The sequence below is a fragment of the Balearica regulorum genome, chromosome 1 (assembly GCF_011004875.1).
Source record: "Balearica regulorum gibbericeps isolate bBalReg1 chromosome 1, bBalReg1.pri, whole genome shotgun sequence".
NCBI lineage: Eukaryota > Metazoa > Chordata > Aves > Gruiformes > Gruidae > Balearica > Balearica regulorum.
Window position 1 is genome coordinate 3,905,917 of NC_046184.1, and position 22,728 is coordinate 3,928,644.

General features: G+C 39.8%; 1 protein-coding gene across 8 annotated transcripts in view; it reads right to left on the bottom strand.

The window, feature by feature from the left end:
- Positions 1 to 22,728, bottom strand: part of MKLN1 (muskelin 1) — a 97,345-nt gene that overhangs the window by 1,814 nt on the left and 72,803 nt on the right. For all 8 annotated transcript variants that reach the window (XM_075758008.1, XM_075758354.1, XM_075758273.1 and 5 more), the window contains 5 exons: positions 15,393 to 15,540; positions 14,206 to 14,320; positions 11,434 to 11,573; positions 8,889 to 8,991; positions 258 to 312 (listed from right to left, as the gene is read on the bottom strand). In XM_075758008.1, the coding sequence (XP_075614123.1) occupies positions 258 to 312; positions 8,889 to 8,991; positions 11,434 to 11,573; positions 14,206 to 14,320; positions 15,393 to 15,540 (561 nt within the window). The remainder of the gene's footprint in view (positions 1 to 257; positions 313 to 8,888; positions 8,992 to 11,433; positions 11,574 to 14,205; positions 14,321 to 15,392; positions 15,541 to 22,728) is intronic.

Here is a 22,728-nt window from a genome sequence, read left to right on the forward strand (position 1 = left end):
GTAATAAGAGAGACAAAATGATCCCAGGAGGCATGGGTTTAAAACCACTGGTGACAGTTGTTTTTAATATGGGCTCGAGGCATTGGACACCAGTCATTATAAGTAATCTCTATGTAGTGGAGATTCGCATATTCAAACCAAAAAGGGCCTACAACATTCATATGAACCATAACATTTGATATAAAAACCCATAGAAACTAACCGTAATTATGAGAGGCAACATACTTAGTATAATTCATCTGATACACAATACTCACCAAGAGTGGTGAAATCCGAGCCAGACTTAAATAATGCTGAAGCAAGAAGTTGAAACTGCAGAAGAGGAAGTGGAGAGACAAAGAAAGAAAGAAAAAGTGTTATTAACTGCACAGGAAAAAACCCAAAAGATTCATAGAAGTCCAAGTGGCATTAGAGTTGCTGGGTTTTCTTTGCACAGTCCTTAGAACTACTGTGCCAACACCTTGTCCTGGTTTCGGCTGAGATAGAGTAAATTTTCTTCCTAGTAGCTGGTATAATGCCATGTTTTGAATTTAGGATGATAATAATGTTGGTAAGACACTAATGTTTAGTTGTTGCTATGCCATGTTTACAATTAAGTCAAGGACTTTTCAGCTTCTCAGGCCCTGCCAGCAAGGAGGCATGAGTCTTCTGCAGGAGGTGCACAACAAGCTGGGAGGGGACACAGCCAGGACAGCTGACCCAAAAGGATATTCCATACCATATGACATCATGCTCAGTATATAAGCTGTGGGGAAGTTGGCCAGGGAGGGTCATGACTTGGGAACTAGCTGGGCATCGGTCAACGGGTGGTGAGCAACTGTGCTGTGAATCACTCGCTTTGTATATTCTTATATCATTATTCTTATTATTATTCCTTTTCCTCTTCTGCCCTATTAAACTGTTTTTATCTCAACCCACGAGTTTTACTTTTTTTCCGGTTCTCTCCCCCATCTCCGCGGGCGGGGGGGGGGGGGGGGGGGATGGGGGTGGAGAGTGAGTGAACAGCTGTGTGGTTGTTTTAAGCTGCCTGCCAGGTTAAACCACAACACATGTGTATGAATAACAGCAGAATACACTTTCATATGAGCAATACAATTTGTCACCTTGGCAGAGCAAGTTGGACATTTTTTCCTAGAATTCGAGCCGCGCTGATGCAATGAAAGGTACTTGACTGGGTGCCCTAAAACCTAATTTTTTATATATACTTTTTTGCCTGGCAGATGTCACAGTGAAGAAGTAAGGTAGAGCCTCTTCCACACAACACCATTCCCAAGGATGAACATGGCAGTCTCAGAGAGCAAGGACTAGATGGCACAAACACAGAGTAACTGCTACAGCGGAGCATGAATTTCTGGAACACAGAGAAAGCTTGAAGTGGAAACAACCTTTCTGAACTGCCACAGTAGCTAGTATCACAAGTTTAGGGTAATGTTTTTTAAACAAAAACATAAAACCCAACAAACAAAAAGTCTTTTGCTTGGAAACATCAGGATCATGAGTAAAAAAAAAAACGTTCTAAGTAACACATTTACATTTTTATTCTCCCTGTCTTACTGATAAGACAGTGAACACAGCATCTTCCTCTGCCCCCGGCTGCTGTTTTCAGTTACCCACATTGTAGCAAAGCTTCGTGCTTTGTCACCTTTCCTTAAAGAATTAGCCGTTCCCTTAAAGGCTTGTAATCTTTTGTCTTTACAGCACACAGCCCAAAAGAAAGAAGGGGGGCGGGGGAAAAAAAACAGAAGATAAGCAAATATGCTGAGGGAAAGAGTTAGAAGAACAGCCAGGAATTACATATCCACCAGTTTAATTTCAATTTCAAGAAAAAATGGGAACACAGACAATTTGCTGGCATCTAGGAGTGGAGAAGGTGACGAGTAGCAGCCAATGTGGATTTGGCAACAACAAGTTGTATCACATCAATCTGATTTCTTCTACAAGGCAGCAGCAGGCCCTACAGATGGGACTCGGCAATAGACATTGTCCATTTCGACTTTCATAGGACTTCTGATGCTTTCCTATGATATTTAAGGCAAATTATCAAAGTATCACCTAGATTAAGCTAACAGGGAATGGCAAATAGGACAAATAACTTTACCGTGGGTAGCCATCAATGGTTTGACATCAAAATGGAGCCATGAATCAGAAGTGATTCATCTGTGCCCCAGGGTCAGCATCATCCTGGGTTTTCAGTAATAACCTGCTTGACAGAACAGGGCACATTCACTGAGTCCACAGACCTTACACCATGCTCGGACAGACTGCCAGCATGGTAGCAGACAGACTTCAGATTCTTTTTTCATTTCATCCAGCTTAAGATGATGCATCAAGGTGCAATTCACTAGGACCAAGTGCAAATCAACACAAAGAGCATAATCAGCTATATAAAACAGCTTGGTGTACAAAGGCTTCATGAAAACGCATTTAGGAGTTATATCAGTACAATTCTATTGCAAAAATGACAAATGCAGTAGAAAATGCATGAAAAGGAGTAGAATCTTCAAATAAAGCAAGTATTCCTGCCATTATGAAGGCTCCTAAGTCTCACCTACCATAAAGCAGCCACTTTTGGATGCCCTGTATCAATTAGCAACATATGAGGAAAGAAGTAGAAAAAAAAATCAAATGGTCTGAAAATCAAACTCTGTAAACAAAGTTCAAAGGAGTCAGGGTTGCAGAGCCTCCACAGAAGAACGCCCAAGGATGAAACTGCTAAAAGTCACAAATGTAAAGACCACTACAAAAAGATAAATCTACAACTAAGTGCAAGAAGCCACAAAAATACTTTGACAAGATTCAGTTTCAAAAAAATGTCTAAGATCAGGACCATAGTATGCTAGAATATGTTTGCAGTCATCTTGGGAGGCTATCGTGAGAAGCTAGCACTTGAGATATTTAAGAACAGGTTAGAAAGATACAGGATTGACAGACTGCAGAACAGGGGGAAGTGGTTGATTAAGTACCCTCTTGACCAAGAGGTCTGGTTATGTGAAATCTAAAGGGACTGCAGTACTACACCTGTATTTCACCGCTAGCGTAACCTGTAAGAGTTGCTTGGCTCCAAATCAGCAACATACTTAAACAGATGCCTGACATAAATAGCTTCAAAAGTTCCAATAAAATGGGTGGCTAAATCTGCTTCAGATAGCGAACGCCACGTTCTGGCCACCTTCCCCTCGCACACAATTGCCTTATGGGCTTGCTGCCAACCGTCTTGTAGCGCATGAAGCCGGCTATGTCAGGATAAAGTGGATGCCACATGCTTCGAGGGGTTCCCCTTCCTCCCCCAGCAACACCGGCAACTGTAAAAAGAAAGTAAGCTGGGTATCAACTAAGGGACTGTGTAAACTTGCTGAACTGAGACCAAGAATCCATTGAAAAGACCCTCTGCCAAATATTCCAGCCTCATCTGCGCTAGGCATGATGGATTTTCAGGGCTACGAGTTTCTTTCCAGCTTTGTGGGGAAGGAGTATCTTGTTTCCTTCTTCACTGATGACCCTGCATCTCAGTTAACCTTGAGGTTTGTTGTTTGTTTTGAAATTATATTTTATGCATCATCTCACATTTTAAAAGTGCTTTCTGATAGAAAAGTCAAGCACGTAAGTTAAGAACATCAGTTATGGACAGCACCGAGGCTAAGCTGGTTCACTCTGCATTTGCATTACAATGCCAGCTAACCATATGACGTTCTCCCAAAGGACCCCTACTTTTTTCCCCCCAACGCATAGGAGAGTTACTGCTTACTCAAGACCAGGTGTCTACACATCGTTCACAGCATATATCCAATGCAGTATTTTCTTCATGAAGTTCAAACTCTGCTCTAAAGACGGAATTAATTTCGTCATCATTTTTTCTATCATATTGTTATAACGGACAGCACTTCAAATTCTCATTAGTTTTGGGTCCCCTATTTGAAACTACCTGAATCTGATTTTTCAAAATACATAGTATTATGCAGCAGCTTCTGAATTCACTTGCAGCCAGAAGAGCAAAGCCTTCAAGCAAATCACACCTCAGATCTCTCCCATCAGGCACCAGAATGAAAGACCCAATTAATGACCATCTAGGAAAAAACGATTTGCTTAACGTCACATAGCAACTCTGTTACAGAGGCAGGACCAGAATTCAATTACCCAGCAGAAGCATCCAACTGCTTTAATCACACCACCACCAGTTTTCTTCTGACAATCCCTCTGGCTTCATCCATTCCAAATTAAGCCTCTATTCAAAAGACAACGGTTCCCTTCGTTACACAATTAACTTCTCTCTCAGAGATCCAACCCACCTTCTGAGTTGAGGCAGAGGTTCCTTAGAGATAAATATATCTTGTTAACTAATATAAAGCTATATTAGTTATATATCTGGCTTATTAGTTACATATATGGGTAACTAATATAAAGTTAACTAATATCATCAACCACATTCAGGGGAGAGGCTAAATTAAGACTACATGAGTAATATTAATTCTGGCATATTCCAATGTATGACCTTCAGGTTTCCAACATTATTGTTCTTTTATCAGTTGTGTGTACTTTATCTAGGTACAGGGGGAAAAAAAAAGGCAATTCTGCCATGTGGCAACCCATGCAAATTTTAGTATATTTGCTGCACGCCTGTGCCTTTTGCACAAATGAAATGGTTAACACTAAGGGGGAATGAGTAACTCCTGTTTGGGACACCCGGCAGGTTGCATGAATCAGACGTAATTCCTCCTCCGTAATGCCTGTACAGCAAGTGCTCAGATGAGAATGCAAAACAGTTTCTCAGCTTTGACCAGTTCTGTCGGGATTGTGCCTCGTAGCCTAGGTTCAAAGCAGCAACGAGAGGCTCAAATTTTTTGAGGATGGAGCCGTCACTAGCTGAAGTTGGGAAGGCTGAATGCTGTTTTTGTAAAGGCTCCTTGGCTCCAAAGTCTCTGCTCCTGCAGCACTCAGACTCTGAGGCTTTACAAAGAATCACAGCAGGACACAAAGAAGAGAAGCATGCTTTTCTTAGCTCCTTCCTAGAACTATTTTTCCCATTTGGGCTTCAATTTTCCCAGAAATATCAGTCTAATGCAGACTCAAACAATACTTTTGGGCCCTGCTGGCTTTATCTGGCAAATTTATTAAAGACAAAGTCTTAAGAATGGAAAGTATGAAGCGGCCTTGAACAGGGGCCTCTAGCCTCAGTCTACAAGCTCGTCAGGGCTCAAATTGGCCTCCAGGTCCTTGCTCTTTCTCCTACCATGCTCCAAGAAAAACACGCTGCAAGTTTTACTTGCACGTTATATCTGTTTTATAGCAATCATGGGACTGAGCTTCACCAGTAGTTGAATCTCAATATAGAGTATCATCTTATTCTCCTTTACCTGGGCAGCACTGGTCATTTTTTGTATCATCTTGATTTCTTCTATAGCCCGCTAAGCAGCTGCAAAGTTCTAGGGATGATTACTCCAGTGTTCAAAGAAAACCACCTTTAAACTTGTATGTGATCTACTGAAGTTTTTGTGCTTTTATAGCAACTGTTTTTTTCCCTGACACAAGTACAAAACTTGTAATTAATTTTGATTTCATATTTTCACCATTCTTTTAAAACCCTCTACTTTCAAACTACCAAACACACATCTGTGTGTATATGAAACAGAAGAACATCCATGCCACCAGAAATTTATACATAACAAATGCTAGTCTTTTATACAGCTTTAATCTCTCCATGAACTAGAATACACGGACAAACTTCCAGTACTTCCTTTACATACAGTGTCAGAGCTATTAATCCACAGCCAGCAAAAAAGGATTCACTGATCTGAAAACACTGAACTAACTGAAGAGGTTTAAAATTATTTCAAGCAGAATCATAGTTAAAAAGAACTGGATCTGATTTGTGGGCAACAGCAGAGTCAGAGCTGCCATCTAGCCTGTGGCTACTGAAACAAGCACCCATGCGATAACTGTTACTTGCAGGCATCTACTTCACTTTAGAATAATAAAAAAAAGGAAGTAAAACTATAATTTTATTACCATCCCTAAAATTCACAACAAAGGAATGAAAATCTGGGGGTATGTTCCTACTGTCAATCATTCATGCTACTTTAAACAAAATTGGTTACTAACGACAAAGTAAGTTTCAAGAACAGTCTGTTTATTTTCTTTGGCATCCAACTCAAAACAGCTGAAGAGACTTGCCTAACAAAGTTAGAAGAAATTACTTCTATTATAAAGCAAGTAAGCCTTACCTCAAAGTGAAATTTTGCTTGTAATGTTATAGAACACTACCCATATCTCAATCCATAAAACATGAAACCATATAGACCAGTCTAAGAGAACTGTAGCACAAAGTCGGTGATAAACCTATTCAGCTTGGTCCTTCCCAAATTTAACAGTTGCCCTGGAGAGAGGGAAAAGAACAGTGAAAAATCAATTCCCTCAAGATTTGCCACGCTAAGAAGCCTTACAATGTTCAACGGCTGCAGCCAGCACAGAGCGAGCCAATCAGATATACAGCCTTCGGTATTAAGACGATCTCAGCGACAAATAAAGACAGAGTATGTAGGTGTCTGGGCTGAGATACACAATCAAACTGGTGGTTGAAATTTGATATGGAATCCAAAAAGCCTGCGTCAATCCTTTGGAAAGTGCAAGAGCTATTTGAAGATGTAATGCCAGAGCAAAAAGCCAACTCAATGTGATAACCGGAAGGTAAATTGACGTCAACTGGAAATACACCCAGTCAGTACCAGCGCAGTAGCTGGCTCGATGCCATATACCTGGCAGATCTGTTCCAATGTCAAACAGCTTTGGAAGGTAAAGCTTTTTGACCAGTACATTTGGGGAAGGAAAAAAAAAAAAAAAAAGAAAGAAGAAAACCCCCAAATAACAAAGCCTCCCAGAAAATGTTAAAGTGGTTTTAGAAGACGACTGGAACCAAAGCTTTCATTCTGCTAAATAGTATTGCATTGATCCAACAGACCAGCACGATGGACAGAAGCTAGTGAATTTAGTTCAGATCAGGCGTTAGGTCTGCAGAGGAAGGATCCACAATATATTCACTCGGCTGGACTGAGCTAAGCTCATGTGCTAGATCATTAAAGTGCAGAACACTAGTATGTCCGGTGAAAAGGGATAACTTCTTTTTAATGTTTTATTCTATTTCTACCTCGTATGATAAAGCTACTACTTTTCCCCAGAATCTCAGAGGACTCCATGAAGTCAGGTAAATACTTTATTCTTACAAGGTGGACGAGTTAAATACTACACATTGAACTGGGAATATCAGATGCAGAATATTAAAGGATTTTCTATGCCAGATGCACATAAGGTGCAGTTACTTTCATCTGTTGGTGACAGGAGGCAGCGTGAACTAAAAGGAGAGGAGCTTGCTGCTCATATCACAGATGTTTTCTGTTCAGGCAATAAAAAAGCACAGCCAGCCATGAGATGGAATAACTGGCCCAAGAGAGACATGGGCCTTCACAGGCATGATGGGGCTACCAGCACACAGGTACGGCATGGGGGAAAAGGGAGAGAAGAGAACACAGGACATGGTCTTATAGTGGGTGGGAGGGAAAGAAGGAGAGAATAGAGCACCAGAGTGGTTGTTCTATGTCACAGGTTATTAGAGGTTCAAATAGGAAGAGGAAAGTGCTACCATGCTGGGAAGACAGGGCGTAATTGGGCTGAGCCCCCCCTGAAGCATGCTGCATGGGGGGGAAAAAAAAAAATCTCATTTTCTATCTGAAGAAAAGCAGGACTGTCTGTTATTTGTATTTCCTATGCTAGAAATGGCTAGAAAGGATGTGAAACTACTTGATATGGGACAATTTAAATGAGAAACCATCTAACAGAACTTACAGACATAACACTTAAATGTTTAAGTCTAACCAGAATTTATGACAAATGTGATTGGTTCCAAGATTGAGTACATATAATTTTCTCAATTCTTCTAACCCTACAATTCTATACTGTGCATATGCAAGAAGCATATTCTTCCCCAAAAGCTTTTAGTGTCTGTATAATGATCTTTTCTTTATCTAAAGTAACAAGTTAAAACCACCAGATTAAGTGATTTAATTCAGAGTCTCTGGATTAAATTTTTATACATTTTTATAGACACTTTTTATAATAGGAGCTGTCAAATCACTTCCAAAGTCATTAACACAAGAAGAGAGTAAGAACTATGGTCTCCTCTTCCTCATCGACCTGTAAGGAGCTGAATGCCTGTACATCCATATTCCACATGAAAATTAATGGCAGAGTCAAATCAACCACCTTATCTGACACTTTTCACTATTTCTTTAATCCTTTTTTGTAAAGTGACACGTCCTGCAGTAATGGAATCAAAACAGGAAATGGGAACAAATTCCTGAAACAAATAAAAGTACGTGCCTACTGGATAATATTCAAAAGGCAAAGGAAATAAGAGTTTAAGGGTAGCGAGCAATGTGTATATATATACACACACAATCTACTTCCAGAAATACTTATCATCTGGAGAAAAACTTCTTTCCCTCCCCCAGAGCTATTTAATATTGACAAGCCAAAAGGCAGCATGAATAACATTTTCTATTCACTTTCTACCACACAACCAACTACAGACTCGTGACATTTCAGAGAGTTTACATTTCAATTAAAGCTCCCAAAATACACACCAGTACTCTGGAATTAAAACAAAGGCCCAGTCTTCACTATTATGAGTACAAAAGCTATTTTATCTGGAACTGCAGTTGTAAAATGTTTCTAAAGCAGCATGATCTTTAGTAAGAAGAAATATATGCTATAGCAAAGTGTCATGCACCTGTAGAGCTTTTTCAAACTGAATAAAAACAAGGTTTAAGAGGCATAAAGCTTTCACGTGAGAACACAGTTTATATTTCTTTATAAGTAAGACAAGGATCGTTCATCACTACCTCTTTTGTCTCCTCGGGGTCCGAGTGATCCACAGTTACATACAAATCATTCTGCAGGTACTTCAGTGCACTAAGAGGGTCAGTCTGAGCTTTTTCTTCAAATCTACAAAGACAAGACAGAAAACATGAGCATTCAGGACTACTATTTCTACAAAGAGCAAAACCTATCGAACGAAATTTTCAGCCAAATATTTCCAAACAAAAGAATGTTAATGGCAGCTCGGCCTCATATTTGCTGGAGCACATGTTTTCAAGCCAGACTGAAACACAGAGGAGTGGGTTTTGGGGTGTATGGGAGTTACAAGGGCAAAGTATTACACTCTTTAGTAAAAATATTCAAAAGCATACGTACAGCATACATAAATATAAAACATTTAGTACAGTTTGTTTTCCACAAATACAGTAAAGCAGGCAACAGAAAGAGGGACGACGGGGGTGAAAACCCCTGGATTCAAAGAATACTGTGCTTTAATATCCCACCTTTGGAAAGAGCACGTGTACGTAAAAATTTTCACCATTATTTTCTCATCTTCTTTTAACGAACAGAAACTGTAACTTCTGTGAACTCCCTTTAAGCTAACATAGCCCTCAGAAAATGATTCTGGACTCAATATCCTCATTGAGCAGAATTACTTCCCTGCAGCACTGAGTTGGGTGCATAAGCCTAGAAAGGACGAGGTTTAAAATTCTGTAGTTTTTTCCCTATCACCTATCCGCTGAGTGCAGTATCACACACTCTATCATCTTCTGAATCACCAATACACAGTATTAAGCATCCCCATGAAAACAGCTCAGACAATTCTGGATTGCAGAGATGAGGACCCTAAAATCCATGTTCTCATTTACTTAACTGCCTTGTATCAACTGCCTTACAGGAACACAAGATATTTTATTCATAATGTATTTCAGTTACCTTTAACAGGGCATAGCTTGTCAAACTGAAAGAAGTCACACTGAATAGATTTAATCATATTTTTTATTTATTTGAGTCATCTACTTGGCTATTTATACTGTAGTGGACATCTGTAGCCCAAGTTTTGAAATTGTGTGAAGTTGCAAGTTGTAGAGCCAGTGAGTGGAGCACAAAGACTATGTCTGTTACCTGATGTACACAACATTTGGGTAATTAAACATGTTTTCTTCAGAACAATCATATAGATTTTCTCAGATGATATTGCCACAGTCTAGAGAGTTGAAGTACCTTAAATGTGGCAGCACTGACACCTCGCTCTTCTGTGCTTGGCCAGCTTGGCTCTGCTATGGCTGACAGGTACTAAACAAGTTAACAGGCCAAACGGCTCCAGCTGATGCAGTGGATTTGCCACATACACAAGCCAAGTAGCTGTTGTGGTACCTACAGCTTGATGGAGTGCAGATAACAGGCAGCCAAGTGACTCCACAGCAGTTCAGCTCCTGCCCTGAGAGGGACATGAACTCCAGCAAAGTACCCATCATACCAGTCCCTGGCTGGTCACGTTCAGCTCTTTCACACGGACCCCAATAAATGGGAGTACTGTGCATAAACCCCAAACTTCTGCCAGACAATATGCAGCAACTTTTCCTTTGAGTGCAATTTAAGCAAGTAAAAACAAGCAACCCAGAGCTGTCTCTGGAGGCTGTACAGCTGCACTCGCATACAACCACACGTGCGTTTAATAAGCCTCCCAGATTATTGGACAAGACCTTTATTTGTTCTTGTAGGTATTCACATCTATTGCGTGGCTAATCTGCAAAAGGCCTCATCCAGTCACAGTGATTGTGCGTTGAATACAGCAATTTGCTTGCTGCCTCGGAAGTAAAATGTCGTCAGTAAAAACTCACCTCCAACTCTTGGCAGAACCTGGTAACAAAGCATTCTCACCAAGAATGCAGAAAGAGCTATTTATTGGCTTCAAATAATTTGCTGGGTCTTGAAAGGCTGTCTTGCTGCTGCAATTTCTTGCCTAAGGCAACACCAATTTTGAAAAGCTGTTGCCCTAAATAGCAAATATAAGGCAGCTCTGAAACATCCGGAGCGCAAGAAGCATCCAGCTGAATTCTGCATAGTGAGATCTTGCAAGTGATTCTGAATGAGAAACTCTGATGACCTCACCACAGTCAAGTCTCAGATGTGCAAAGGAATCCACCCCCCAGACTTCATTAGCATCCTTGCGAGCTGTTACTATCTCCTAGCACAGTGTTTCAGAAACATATTCCGTTTCCTTGGGAGGTGACAGTACCAAAACACATGTTGATGAGCAGCAGAGTGAAAAGGGAGTCTAAAAATTCCCCATGACTCCCCACACAATAGCCAGATTTTTCTTGTTTTAGAATAACATAGTAAAACCAGAATGAAGTTGATTTTGTAGTTTTGACCCTGTCCCACTGCTTTTTATTATTAAATTTTTAAAAAAGTAAAAATTACCAAGAAACCTGTAGACCACCATATAACCAGTGAAGTGACATTTCCCAAAACAGTTTAAAAGATACTCAAGTTTTAGCAACTTTTTTTTAAAAAAAAGACACTTTGGAAAAGAAAATGGCAAAACATCTTTTGCTTCTATACCTGTGTTTTCTTATGAGGTATTTGCAGTGTCTTAGCAGGTATTCCTTTGAAGGCCGACAGAGCTTCAGAGACCAGAAATCATCTAATCTCATCTTTGGAGAGCAGGACTTACCAGGATTCCCTCCAAACAAGTAATGAACCTAAGCAAATGAGAGGCAGATCAAAAAGTTGATTGTGTGCATCTGTTAAACCAAGACTATTTACTACATCAGCATCTTTGCAGAGGTTTATTCTGGAGGGAAAAAACTGTCGTATTATTATTAGCCTTACTTTGTCCCCTAGGAGATGAAGAAAGTTCTCTTAAACTGCTTACATTAAGATAATAAAAAAGCTGCACTGTTAGAACCTCCCTCTAGCAGATTCCTGAGATATTTATAACCAAACATCCACAAACCATGTAGTCTCTTTAAGAAAAACCTGTGAGTATGATAAATCCTTAAGCATGTTAAGATATGAGCAGAAAAGAAGAATCTAAGCCAACTCTTGTTGCCCTGTTCAAAATACTTGATGGAAACAATACTCAAATTGATGGAGTAATAGGACTGACTTCTCCAATCTTGTCCTCAAAGACTCCAAATTCTTGTTGTCATGAGAGAGACTAAATTAAGGCATCAATGTTAAACTCTTGTCTAATTTGGGGATAAGCAGATGATACCCATGTAATTGTGAGATTACTCCAGCAATCACACATTTTCTTTGAAGAAGAAATATTTATGCTTCTAAGGAAGACTCAGAAAAAAGGGACTTTGTAGACTAATGCTCTGGCTCCAGTCAGAGCACTGTTGGTGATGCTGCATGACTACAGCATCACAGTTCAGGCAAGCAGCCTTTTCCTTGAATCAGCAAAAACCATTATCTTCCCCAAAGACAAGGGTCACTGGCAAAGTGAGTGGGAAGTCCTAAAGATAATCAAAGTAAATTGCCAACAGGCCCAGTTCATTACAACCTTGTGAGACAATCAACAGGTCCCCACATCCCATAAGCTCTATAGAACCTTAATTTGACTTGCAGATAAAAATTTCCATGGTCTCTGGAAGGGCAGATTTGTCTCATCTCAAGCTTGCCTAGCTGCACGACACTCGACACACTACCTGGGCACAAAGGAAAGAGCTAACTGAACAAAGAGTAGAACACAAAGCCAAAACTGTAATGATAAGAAGAAATGAGGAAAAACCCACCAATCTTAGCTAGAATCAGAAGTCAGAACCGTTATTGTTTATTGTCTTCAAAAAAAGTTCTAGCAATCCTGAGATGCCAGTCATGGAGATATTAAATATACTTGTACATAAAACTCATTTTTCTTTAGGGTAACTCAAATGAAGGAGTCTTTAACAGCTGTTCTGATATTTCAGGATACACCACTTTTGAAATGCAAGGCTAGACTTACAGAGAGAAGCAAATATCAAGAAAAGTGGAAGTGTTAAAAGAGAACTGTTTATTTCTTCACATCATTTGGTATTTCAGACTCCGAACTGTTGATATTAAACATACCACAAAGGGTCTTCAAATACTGAGGTTCAAGAAGTCCAACAGGCTACCTTTCTTCACAGCTTTAAAAATAATCACTCAAAACAATGTATTCTGCATCCCACTGATGTAGGCTCTCATTTATATCAGAGGAGTTTAGAAAGGTCATTTGAACAGAGGTTTCTAAAAATAAGACTCTTCAAAACAAGTACATCAAACAGCTCTTCAGATAAAGCTGGGCAACTGCCATGATTTAGAAACCTTCACAGTAACTTGTAAACTACTACTCTCAATCTCATGGTACCTTATACTTAGAAGTAAGCCATTAAAGGCAGAACAATATTTACTGTCCAGCGTTAATGTACATGGTGAAAACAAACCATACAAGTTCTCCATACAGAAGTTACACCTATTCCTCCTTAAAAATCCCCCTTATCCCCAAACTTTTGGGCTAGCCGAGTTTCCCAGATTTGATTAACATCCCATGGATTTATAAGACTAAAGAATATTTGTCTTTTTCAGTTCAGACGATTTCAGACTTAAAAAAAAAAAAAAAAAACAAAAAGAGTTTATTTTAATTGCAAAATATCCATGAAAGATTAAGTGTCACAGTCATTTAAATTCATTGGTTAATGAAGTTATGGTAACCTAATCTGTGAATTTGTGCTTTATTGGTTAATATGCACAAAGCCCTAAAGTAACTAAACAGTCATGTAAGCTACAAACAATTTTAAGTATATTTAAGCACGAATGTGTCCATTAAAGTCAGATAGTGCTAAAGACTGACAGTTGCTTCTGACATGCAGGGCAAAGTAAGGCACCTCTGTTAGAGCAGATTCTTAGCAGTGCTCACTTCATTCAAACACAACTTCTTCTAGAAATGTAAGTAAATATGTGTAACCATTTCTAGGGATGAATGTGGCAGCAAAACTAAATAAATGACTCCACAGTCACTAACAGTTTGTGAGATTGAGTCCCTGAGGATAATGAATGAGGCTTCAAGTGTTCTCAAGTACAAGAACAGCTAGGAGCTAGCTGCTTGACAACTTTGTAGAGGTTTAGTGGATCCCACTGTCTGCATTTTGATTTCATCTAGGAGCTATCATGTCTACTTCACATTGACATAAAAAGGAGCTTATTATCATCTTTTGAAATAAGGTGCTAAGTTAAATGAAAGTTACCCACCACATTAACACTATACAAAAAGCTATATTCATTGTACCATCTTTGCAGAAGCAACTACACCGGAAGAGCAGTAAGACAGGAAAAAAAAAAATCACCATCTATGTATCTGAGCCCTCATACCTTGTGCAACTCATCGTACACCAGCTGATGGGCAAATCTTGGGCAGGGCTCCTCTTCCTGAAGGCTTTTACCTGGATTCTCTTTTGCTGCTTGGTCATTCTTATAGACACAAGACCTGAAATACAAGACGGTAAGTAATGATTAGTAGTACCGACACGAAGCAGAAAAAATAAGGCAAAATTATGTCAATTTGAACTGCTTGGCATGTAACACCAAAGATCTTCTCACTTGTTTATATACTGTCTTCTATTATGCCGCCCCCATTCTTTGCTCTACAAAAAAACTCATCCAAAAATCAGAGGTCATCTTGGCTGAACAGAGTCCTCAATCACAAGCCAAACAGGAAAAATTTCTAGAAAATTTTAAGTCATGAGCTTTGCAGGTATCTTTAGATGTTGCATTATTTGCTAGCAGAATTGTCAGCATGTGGTATTTTTCATTATGGAGAATATCTTGGACATAGTAGAGCTACAGGCCAGAAGCTTCAGCAAAGCTAGCATTTAAATACTGGTTTCTAAGTAGACTTAAGTTGTTTTTTCCAACTAAAACCCCATTTTTTTTAAAAAACAGCATTCACACCCTTCAAAGTGATTGGCCCCATACCAGAAGAGACCTCGAACACAAAAACGCTGCCAGCTCTGGAAAGGGGCAGTGGCACCCAACTACCAAATACCATACAGCAAGTAGATGAGGAGCTATTTTCTCAGAATACTAGCCCTACCTGAAGTACCACTGCATGGTGGAAAGAGCTGATAGATCTAGCATGAACACTTCTCCATCACCATTCATACAGCAGACCAGCTTCCTTAGTATCTAATAACCAGTACCTTTTACACTGCTATTAACAACTTAAGAGTTGACTGAATTTGCTGCACTGATGATGAATCCTGGCCTTGAACATTTCCTACAGGAAAAAACTTCTTATAATGGCTTACATCACCTCATCCCCTCTACCTGCCTCCAATAAAGAGTTTCACATGATTTCTCTCCCTCATTTGACTTTTTGCCATGGTGTTCCTAAAGACTATGGGAAAAAGAGGTGCCTCAAGAGAACCCAGCTGTCTTTAACATTACCATTGCATGGTTAAGAGATTATAGAGTTACCTGGGAGACAGGATCATGTAGGACTGCCTTCTAAAGAAAAGTCAGTGCAGATGTTAGAAACAGCACCCTTTTCGTCAACTTACCAGCTGTTCCTCACAATGTCATAAATCCAGAAGGAATTCCTTACATTCTCTTCCCTCTTCTCCTTGTCTTTACTGAGCCCTGACAAGACATGGATTTCATTCAGTTCGGGATCAATGGTAGCCCTTTGAGTGAAACCTGTCATTGGAACTGACAAAAAAAAAAAAAGTTACACACTGAAAACAATGGAGAATACAGGAAGGGAACAAAGCATCAGACAAATGCATTTCCCTCCCCTTGCAATTCGGCAGACTTTCTAATATCCATGGTACAAGCATGAGATTTCACATAACTAGTTCTTCAGTATTCTGGGATAAAGAGTGTCTTAAGTTTAATGTCGCTACCTAGTTTGCCCATTTTCTTCCTTTTAATTACTTTCACCTCTTCATCTTTCATATAAAACAAAAACTTGGGATTGAGTGCCCCCAAACTGGTTGTTTTCTATGACATCTCCTGCACAGCGATCTTGTTATTTACCACACCTTAAAACTGAAATAGTACATCTCAAAATAGAAGGGGCACAGAAGTCACCAAGCAAACAATTCACTTCTTGCACATGCCCTCCAAAGCAGGGTGCGAGGCAGGAGGAGAAGAAACATTGACCCAGAGGCTGACTTCTTCCCTGCTAAGGACAATTCCAATGCAAATTCCCTTCCTATTTGTGACTCCTGGAAATCACAAAAAACATTCTGAGACCCAGGGAAAGGCATGGGCAGAGCTATTTGGGAGACTACCAGCTCAGAAATGAGGATTAAACTGCCTCGAGGTAGAGCTAGACGATCCTTGTAGATATGAGTGGAGTGATTCTAGTTGTAAAAGCTGGGAAACTCAAAAAAATTCAAGATGAACTCAAGATTACATAGCTCACAACCTTGCATTGCTTCGTTTAGGGCAAAGATGTCAAGGAAGTTTGTTGTATTTTTTGAATAGTTGTGGTATAATTACCAAGCTCTTCTTCTGTTCCACCTCGAGATTTAGAAATATGGTGAAATACTGAGGATTCCAGCAGTTTTCATCATAATTCCCCGAAAAAAGGTCAGCAAATTTGTTTGGCAGTCCTTTTTTGTTTGTTGTATAATTCCCCATTTCCTGTTTCCCTAGGCAACCATCCTTCCAAAATGTATTTGTGACGAGCACGTGATCTTTGTTTACAGATCCTGTTTGTCTCATTTCTCTTTCTGGGTCAGTTTACAAAGGCTGGTAAAGGTTCCTGGCCTTTAATCAAGATTTTGGCATGAAAAATTCTCAGAACTCTTGTATTTTGCAAATTCTTCCCTGCAATTAACTGTGAACTGCACACATGGCCTCGAAAACAAGCCCTATGCTAATAAACCACTTAATATTGCTGTTTAAGAACATAGAAAACTGTATTTTGCAAGCCCATTCTCTAATAGGTTTCGGTCTCATACTTCAATCTTCTCATTTGGTAGGCCAGGAAAGTAATAGACATCAATTTAAAAAATTCTGAGCAGCATTTGGTTTGCTACAGTTTAAGTCCCTACCAAAACATTTAGCAAAGCCAAAAGCCCCAAACATTTCTTAAAAAAAAAAAGAAATAATGCTTAATTCTTATGTAAACTTAAGTAGAAACTGATACATAGTCAGATAATTCAGAGTCCTGTCGACAAAAGCATTGTTTATGCTTTTACGGAAAAGCAAGAGGACAGAGCCTTTGGAGCCCTCATCAGCATAAACCTGCCTATTTTCACCTCCAACCTTGCCCTGAAGTTTCAAAGGAAAATTAATCCAGTTTATAAGCAAATGGGTGGCAGAGCAGAGGGAAAAAAAAAAAAGCAGGGAACAATGCTGGCACAACAACAACTACATACCTTGTTTTAGCTGCAAACCACAAGGAAGTTTTTAAATAAGACTAATGAGTACTGTGAAAGTCACCCAATAAGGAAATTGAGAACAAAAAGACAATTATAGACTAAATATCATTAATTCTTGAAGAGTACCATGCAATGTGTTCACTTGCGTAGTCAGGGACTAAATCATTGACTCAAAAGGATTAAATTCAAGACATATTTGAGACATTTCTGGCAGGAGAGCCATCTAAATTTGATCAGCAATGCTAATGTAGATGGAAAATGTCTTTGCAACCCTATCTGCTGCTTTAAACATTCGAGACCATGCCAGGTTTTTGTGGTTTTTTTAATTAAAAAAGCATGCAAATCTTCAGAGCATTAATACCTCTGGCTCATTGAAATGAAAATTATTATAATCATGAGGAATATGGTTGCTATATTACCATTGATACAAAAAGCATATGAAACTTGTCTATGGAAGTCCTATCCCTCCTCCTGAAATGTTGTAAATAAATGAATTTTGTATCCAGTTTGTGCTCAATTTCCTGAAGCTGAAATTATTATTTAAATAATGAAAGAGGGAAAAGTCGCCAAAGTTCAGTGCCTCTGTTGTTTTTTTTTTTTACTCTTGATAGTAAGAGTAGGATTTATCTGCAGCAACTGCAATCAAAACCAAATTCAAGTCAAGTAATTTCAGGCTTCCCTCAGTTGTAAGTCAATCTCTTCTGAGACTTTGAAATGCAGAATGTTAGAAAAATAATATATCGAAAAATACATCCCTACATTTAGTAAGGGCCTAAGATGAGGAGCAACTTACATAAACTCTTTGAGCAACTGTGTAGAAACAGTATTTAAGTAGTAGCTTAGGCTAGACAAAGTTGACATCTAGTCTTTTGCAGAGGAAGACCAGAGTAGAAAGTTAGATGTAATATAATTTAAAAAAAAAAAACCCAAACACAAAAGACAATAGAAATTTGGTAAACAAATACCTGAAAATAAATAGAAAATAAGGCAAGCTACTGCACAGTAAGAAGGAGATGCTGTGATATTTTGCACACAACAAAAATGTCAAAAAGATGTTTACCAAGGAGGTCTGATCCTTGACAGAGCAAGAGGGCTGCATAAAATCCTCACGACTGAAACACTGCCACTAGGGGGTAAGAGAGCTTCACAATCTGCAAGTGCAGCGGACTTGCAGTAAATGCTGGACATAATTCAAATGACTGCAGTCAGCATATTATAGAGGGACACGGGCTGTAAACTTGTGAAAAGTACTTGCGATATTTAGCTAACAAAATGTATGTTGGGAAGGAAATTCAATTGCGCATGGGAGACAAAACTGAACTTGTGACAGTAACTGATTGCTTAGGATATTATTTTTTTAAAAAAATGTTAAGACTCAGCGTAAAATGTCATAAACAAAAAGGGGTGAGAAACAGACATGATAATGCCAGTGCACTGCAAGAACTATTACTTGCAATGTTCTAAATCCAAGGGGTGCACAAAGTGGTAAGAATGGCTCGGTGGAAGTTCCCTCCCTCTTCTGCTTCTTCACGTACACATAGATGTAAATCAGCTCTGGAGCAAATCTCCGCCGATTTCACACCTTTCGGCGTGCCTCTCAGGCCCTGCTATCACTCAGGTCATTTGCGGGCAGACAGCTCGAAGCAGCAAGTGAGGACTCAGCCCTGGTTGTTTTGAACATGGCACTGGCCTGTCACTATGCGATGCTAGCTCCTATGACAAATACATTACTGACTGAAGAGGAAAAGCTGTAGAGAGAAATTACTAAACACGATACAATCCCAAAAAGTCTAGGAGATGCTGAATGCTTTTCTTGTGCCACTGAGTTCCCCCCCCGCCCCGTAATCTCATTAACCAGTCCAGGGTAGAAGGCAGTAACTAATTAAGAGGTCTGAATCCTCTCTTCAGCACTTAACATTTTTCATTTATTTTTACATAGCAAAAATGAAAAGCTCATGGCCTCAATATCTGAAAACAACAGGCAGCCACACATGCCTTGAGTGAGCAGCCAGTTACATAAACAAGTAGTAATTCCTCAGAAAGCTTCAGTAAGACGCTGTTTAACCCTGTACAATATAATTTCCTTTTAAATGTAACACATGGAAAAGTTTTTTTTTTTACAGAAGTGACACCCAATCATTAAACAGATATGTCCTCACTACCACAGTCCCTACTTACATGCATTTATTTGATCATAGAGATCATTTCAGCAAGCTGAGTACTTTTTGGCTTGTATGTGCAAACAGCTACAGTTGTTTCAAGTGCAATGTTGGCTGCTGCCAGTATCTAAGCAAGAAAACAGAGCTTTTACACAGAGGCAGAGTTTGCAAAACAGTAAATCAGAGTTCACAGATGCGGTTCTCATAGTACTAGACAGAAGTTTGGAAATTAAATCCGATCTCTCACATTTGAGAGGATACTATAGCACGTTTTTAAACGTGCTTTGAAACACAGCATTGGAAAAACAATGATATAGAACTTGTAGTCTACAGACCACTTCTGAAGGATTTGTGAAGGATAATTAAGGGAAGCAAGTTCATTGACAGCCTTTTAGTGCCACCTAAGTTACGAAACCCTCAGAACACGTTACTGCTAATCCCACTGCAAGTGACTCACAAGTATCCTCCCTCCTTGTGAGGCCTCGTGATTAAAAAAAAAAAATAGGACAAAGCTACATCACATGGATATTGCTGTTCACCAGAACCTGGCACCTCCCTGATGGATTAATTTTTAAAAAGTGGCAGGTCAGCAAATTACTCCATACCACTACTTGTAATCCACATAAAACTGAAGCAGCACCTCCCCTGAACTTTAATTGACCAAACCTTGATGAGTGATAGAGATAGCATGCAGGCCAGCTGTTGACACAGCAAGATAATGATTATCCTCTCGGATTTTTCATGATGAGACTGCATTTGGCAGTCAGCCAAGGAGCATCTAAGGAGACCATTTGAACAGTTTGGTTGTCATGTTGAAAAAGCAACAACCCAACGTCCAACACTCAGTTCCCTCTCAAGAAACTTAAGATTTTGGAAAAAAAAACCCAGGTCAGTTAGTAAATCTGAATGGAATTCTGCTGCTATGCCATCTTTGTAAAGCATTTTGGGATTTGGTCACTGCCTGCTCTCCTCCTCACCTTCACAGTCAGAGGAAAATATTGAGATTGGTTCAGAGAAGCACCTCACAAGATGAAAAGCACAAAAGTTCCCTCACAAAACAAAGTGCTTCCATGGCAAGACACACACCGGCCACTGGCAAGGTAGGCCTTAAACTGAACAAGGGCAAAACATGTCAGGTGTCACAAACAGATGATCAAAATGGGATATTCAGACTGCTTGTCTGAGTTGGATCCTGGCCACGTTGGGCTAGCTGTGCTTTCTGTTTTGATTAAAGTTTTTCTGACATCGTCTTGTTTCACATGAGTATTTCCTGGACTGGGCTGTGTCGCCTCTGTCCGTGGTACTTATCCATGAAACCTCCCGTCTGTCAGGGGCACGGTTCTGCGTCTGGGATGAGCACCAGCCCCAGCAAGACACCTCAGAACTTCACAGGTAGTTAAAAAAATATTTGCAGTTTGCCTATAAGAACTACTTCACTGTTACAAGGAGCCACAAGAATGCTTAAGGCTTGTTCTCATTTGACTTTGGAAGTTACTCAGTGCCAAGGGATATAAGATGATCTCGATTCTCCTGCAGAAAGAAATTCACCCTCTGACCAGCAGCTCTGACACACCACCTGAGTCAGGGCCAAAAATTATCATCACAGGAACCTTGACCACAAGTGTTGCCATTAGCTCCCTTAGACCTGAAATGACTCCCGTGATTAGTCATGAATTGTGTGCTAAGGAAGTCAAGCAAGCTGTCAGTATTGCCTTTTGAAGACATCTGAAACCAGTGGCATCCCTAGACCACGTGCAGGCTTCACAGATAAGCTCTGGCACATGCATCTTGGGTTTGGGGTTTTTCTGGTTGTGTTGGGTTTTTTTGTAACTAATTAAAAGTACGGACACACTCTTTTAGAGCAGTCATCGACATACATATTTCTGCCCCTCCTCCAACTACAAGCTTTAACTGTACAACGCTTCCTCCAATTTGAACCACTACTGCCTTTCTTCACATCCAATTCATTATTGCAGCTGCATTCTCTTCTCCTCAGTCCCATTTGGTCCATTCTCTAGCTGAACTAACAAATTTCTTCCTCCCAACAGTTACGTAACAGAAAGATAACCATTCCTAATAGCCTAATTTCACTGTAGTGCCCTCCTTGACAGCAAAGAGAAAGCACCAGGTTTTTTGATACAGTGAGCTGAAGAAAGCAACTGTGCTCTGCTCACTGGCAAATGGCATGGCCAGATGCTAAGAGCTGCAATGCTTACCTAATTTTCAAAGCAGAGTCAGGAGACATTTTTAGTAGGCAAAGCTGTGTGCAAACCCGTCTTTTATAAATTGTATCTTGATCAACTTTGAACTTTTTAGTTGCCTGTCAGGTTAAATGACAACACCCAGTAATTAAAAAAGCACATCTAAACTTGCTGAAGTTATTCTCATTTACTCCCAAGAAAATTTAGGCAATATTTATCATAGAATCGTAGAATCATAGAATGATTTGGGTTGGAAGGGACCTTGAAGATCATCTAGTTCCAAGCCCCCTGCTGTAGACACGGACACCCTCCACTAGACCACGTTGCCCAAAGCCCCATCCAACCTGGCCTTAAACACTGCCAGGGATGGGGCATCCACAACCTCTCTGGGCAACCTGTTCCAGTGCCTCACCACTCTAACAGTAAAGAATTTCTTTCTAACATCTAATCTAAATCGACCCTCCTTCAGCTTGAACCCATTCCCCCTTGTCCTGTCACTACACTCCCTGATAAACAGTCCCTCACCAGCTTTCCTGTAGGCCCCTTCAGGTACTGGTAAGCCGCAATTAGATCTCCCCAGAGCCTTCTCTTCTCCAGGCTGAACAATCCCAACTCTCTCAGCCTGTCCTCATAGGAGAGGTGCTCCAGCCCTCTGATCAGCTTCGTGGCCCTTCTCTGGACTCGCTCCACCTCCTCTGGAATATTTATCACCCAATATTCTCTCAAACACATCACCTATATAAGGAACTGGTTCCAGGATCAACTTCAAAAGCACAACTAAGAGCAAAGAAACACCAGACAGCATAAATATCTCATCCAGAAGATGAGAGCAGCAAAACCAATATATCATTACTGTAGTTTTCTAGCATTGCAACAACTCCGTATTACTGCTATTCCTTAACTATCCATTTTACTATTTTTTTAAAGATCTTCTCACTATTCTAATGGAAATTTTAAACAAATGCATAATTAAGTTCCTTTAGAAAGGGTAAAAATCAAAATAGCTCAACTAAGAATAGAACTGAATGCCACATGTGAGCCAGGAACAAAATGTAATCACGGGACTTTATAGGAACATTTAGGTCAGGCATCCTCAACTTGACTCATCACACCAAGCAGCTTAAAAGTTCACAGCGACCAGTCAGG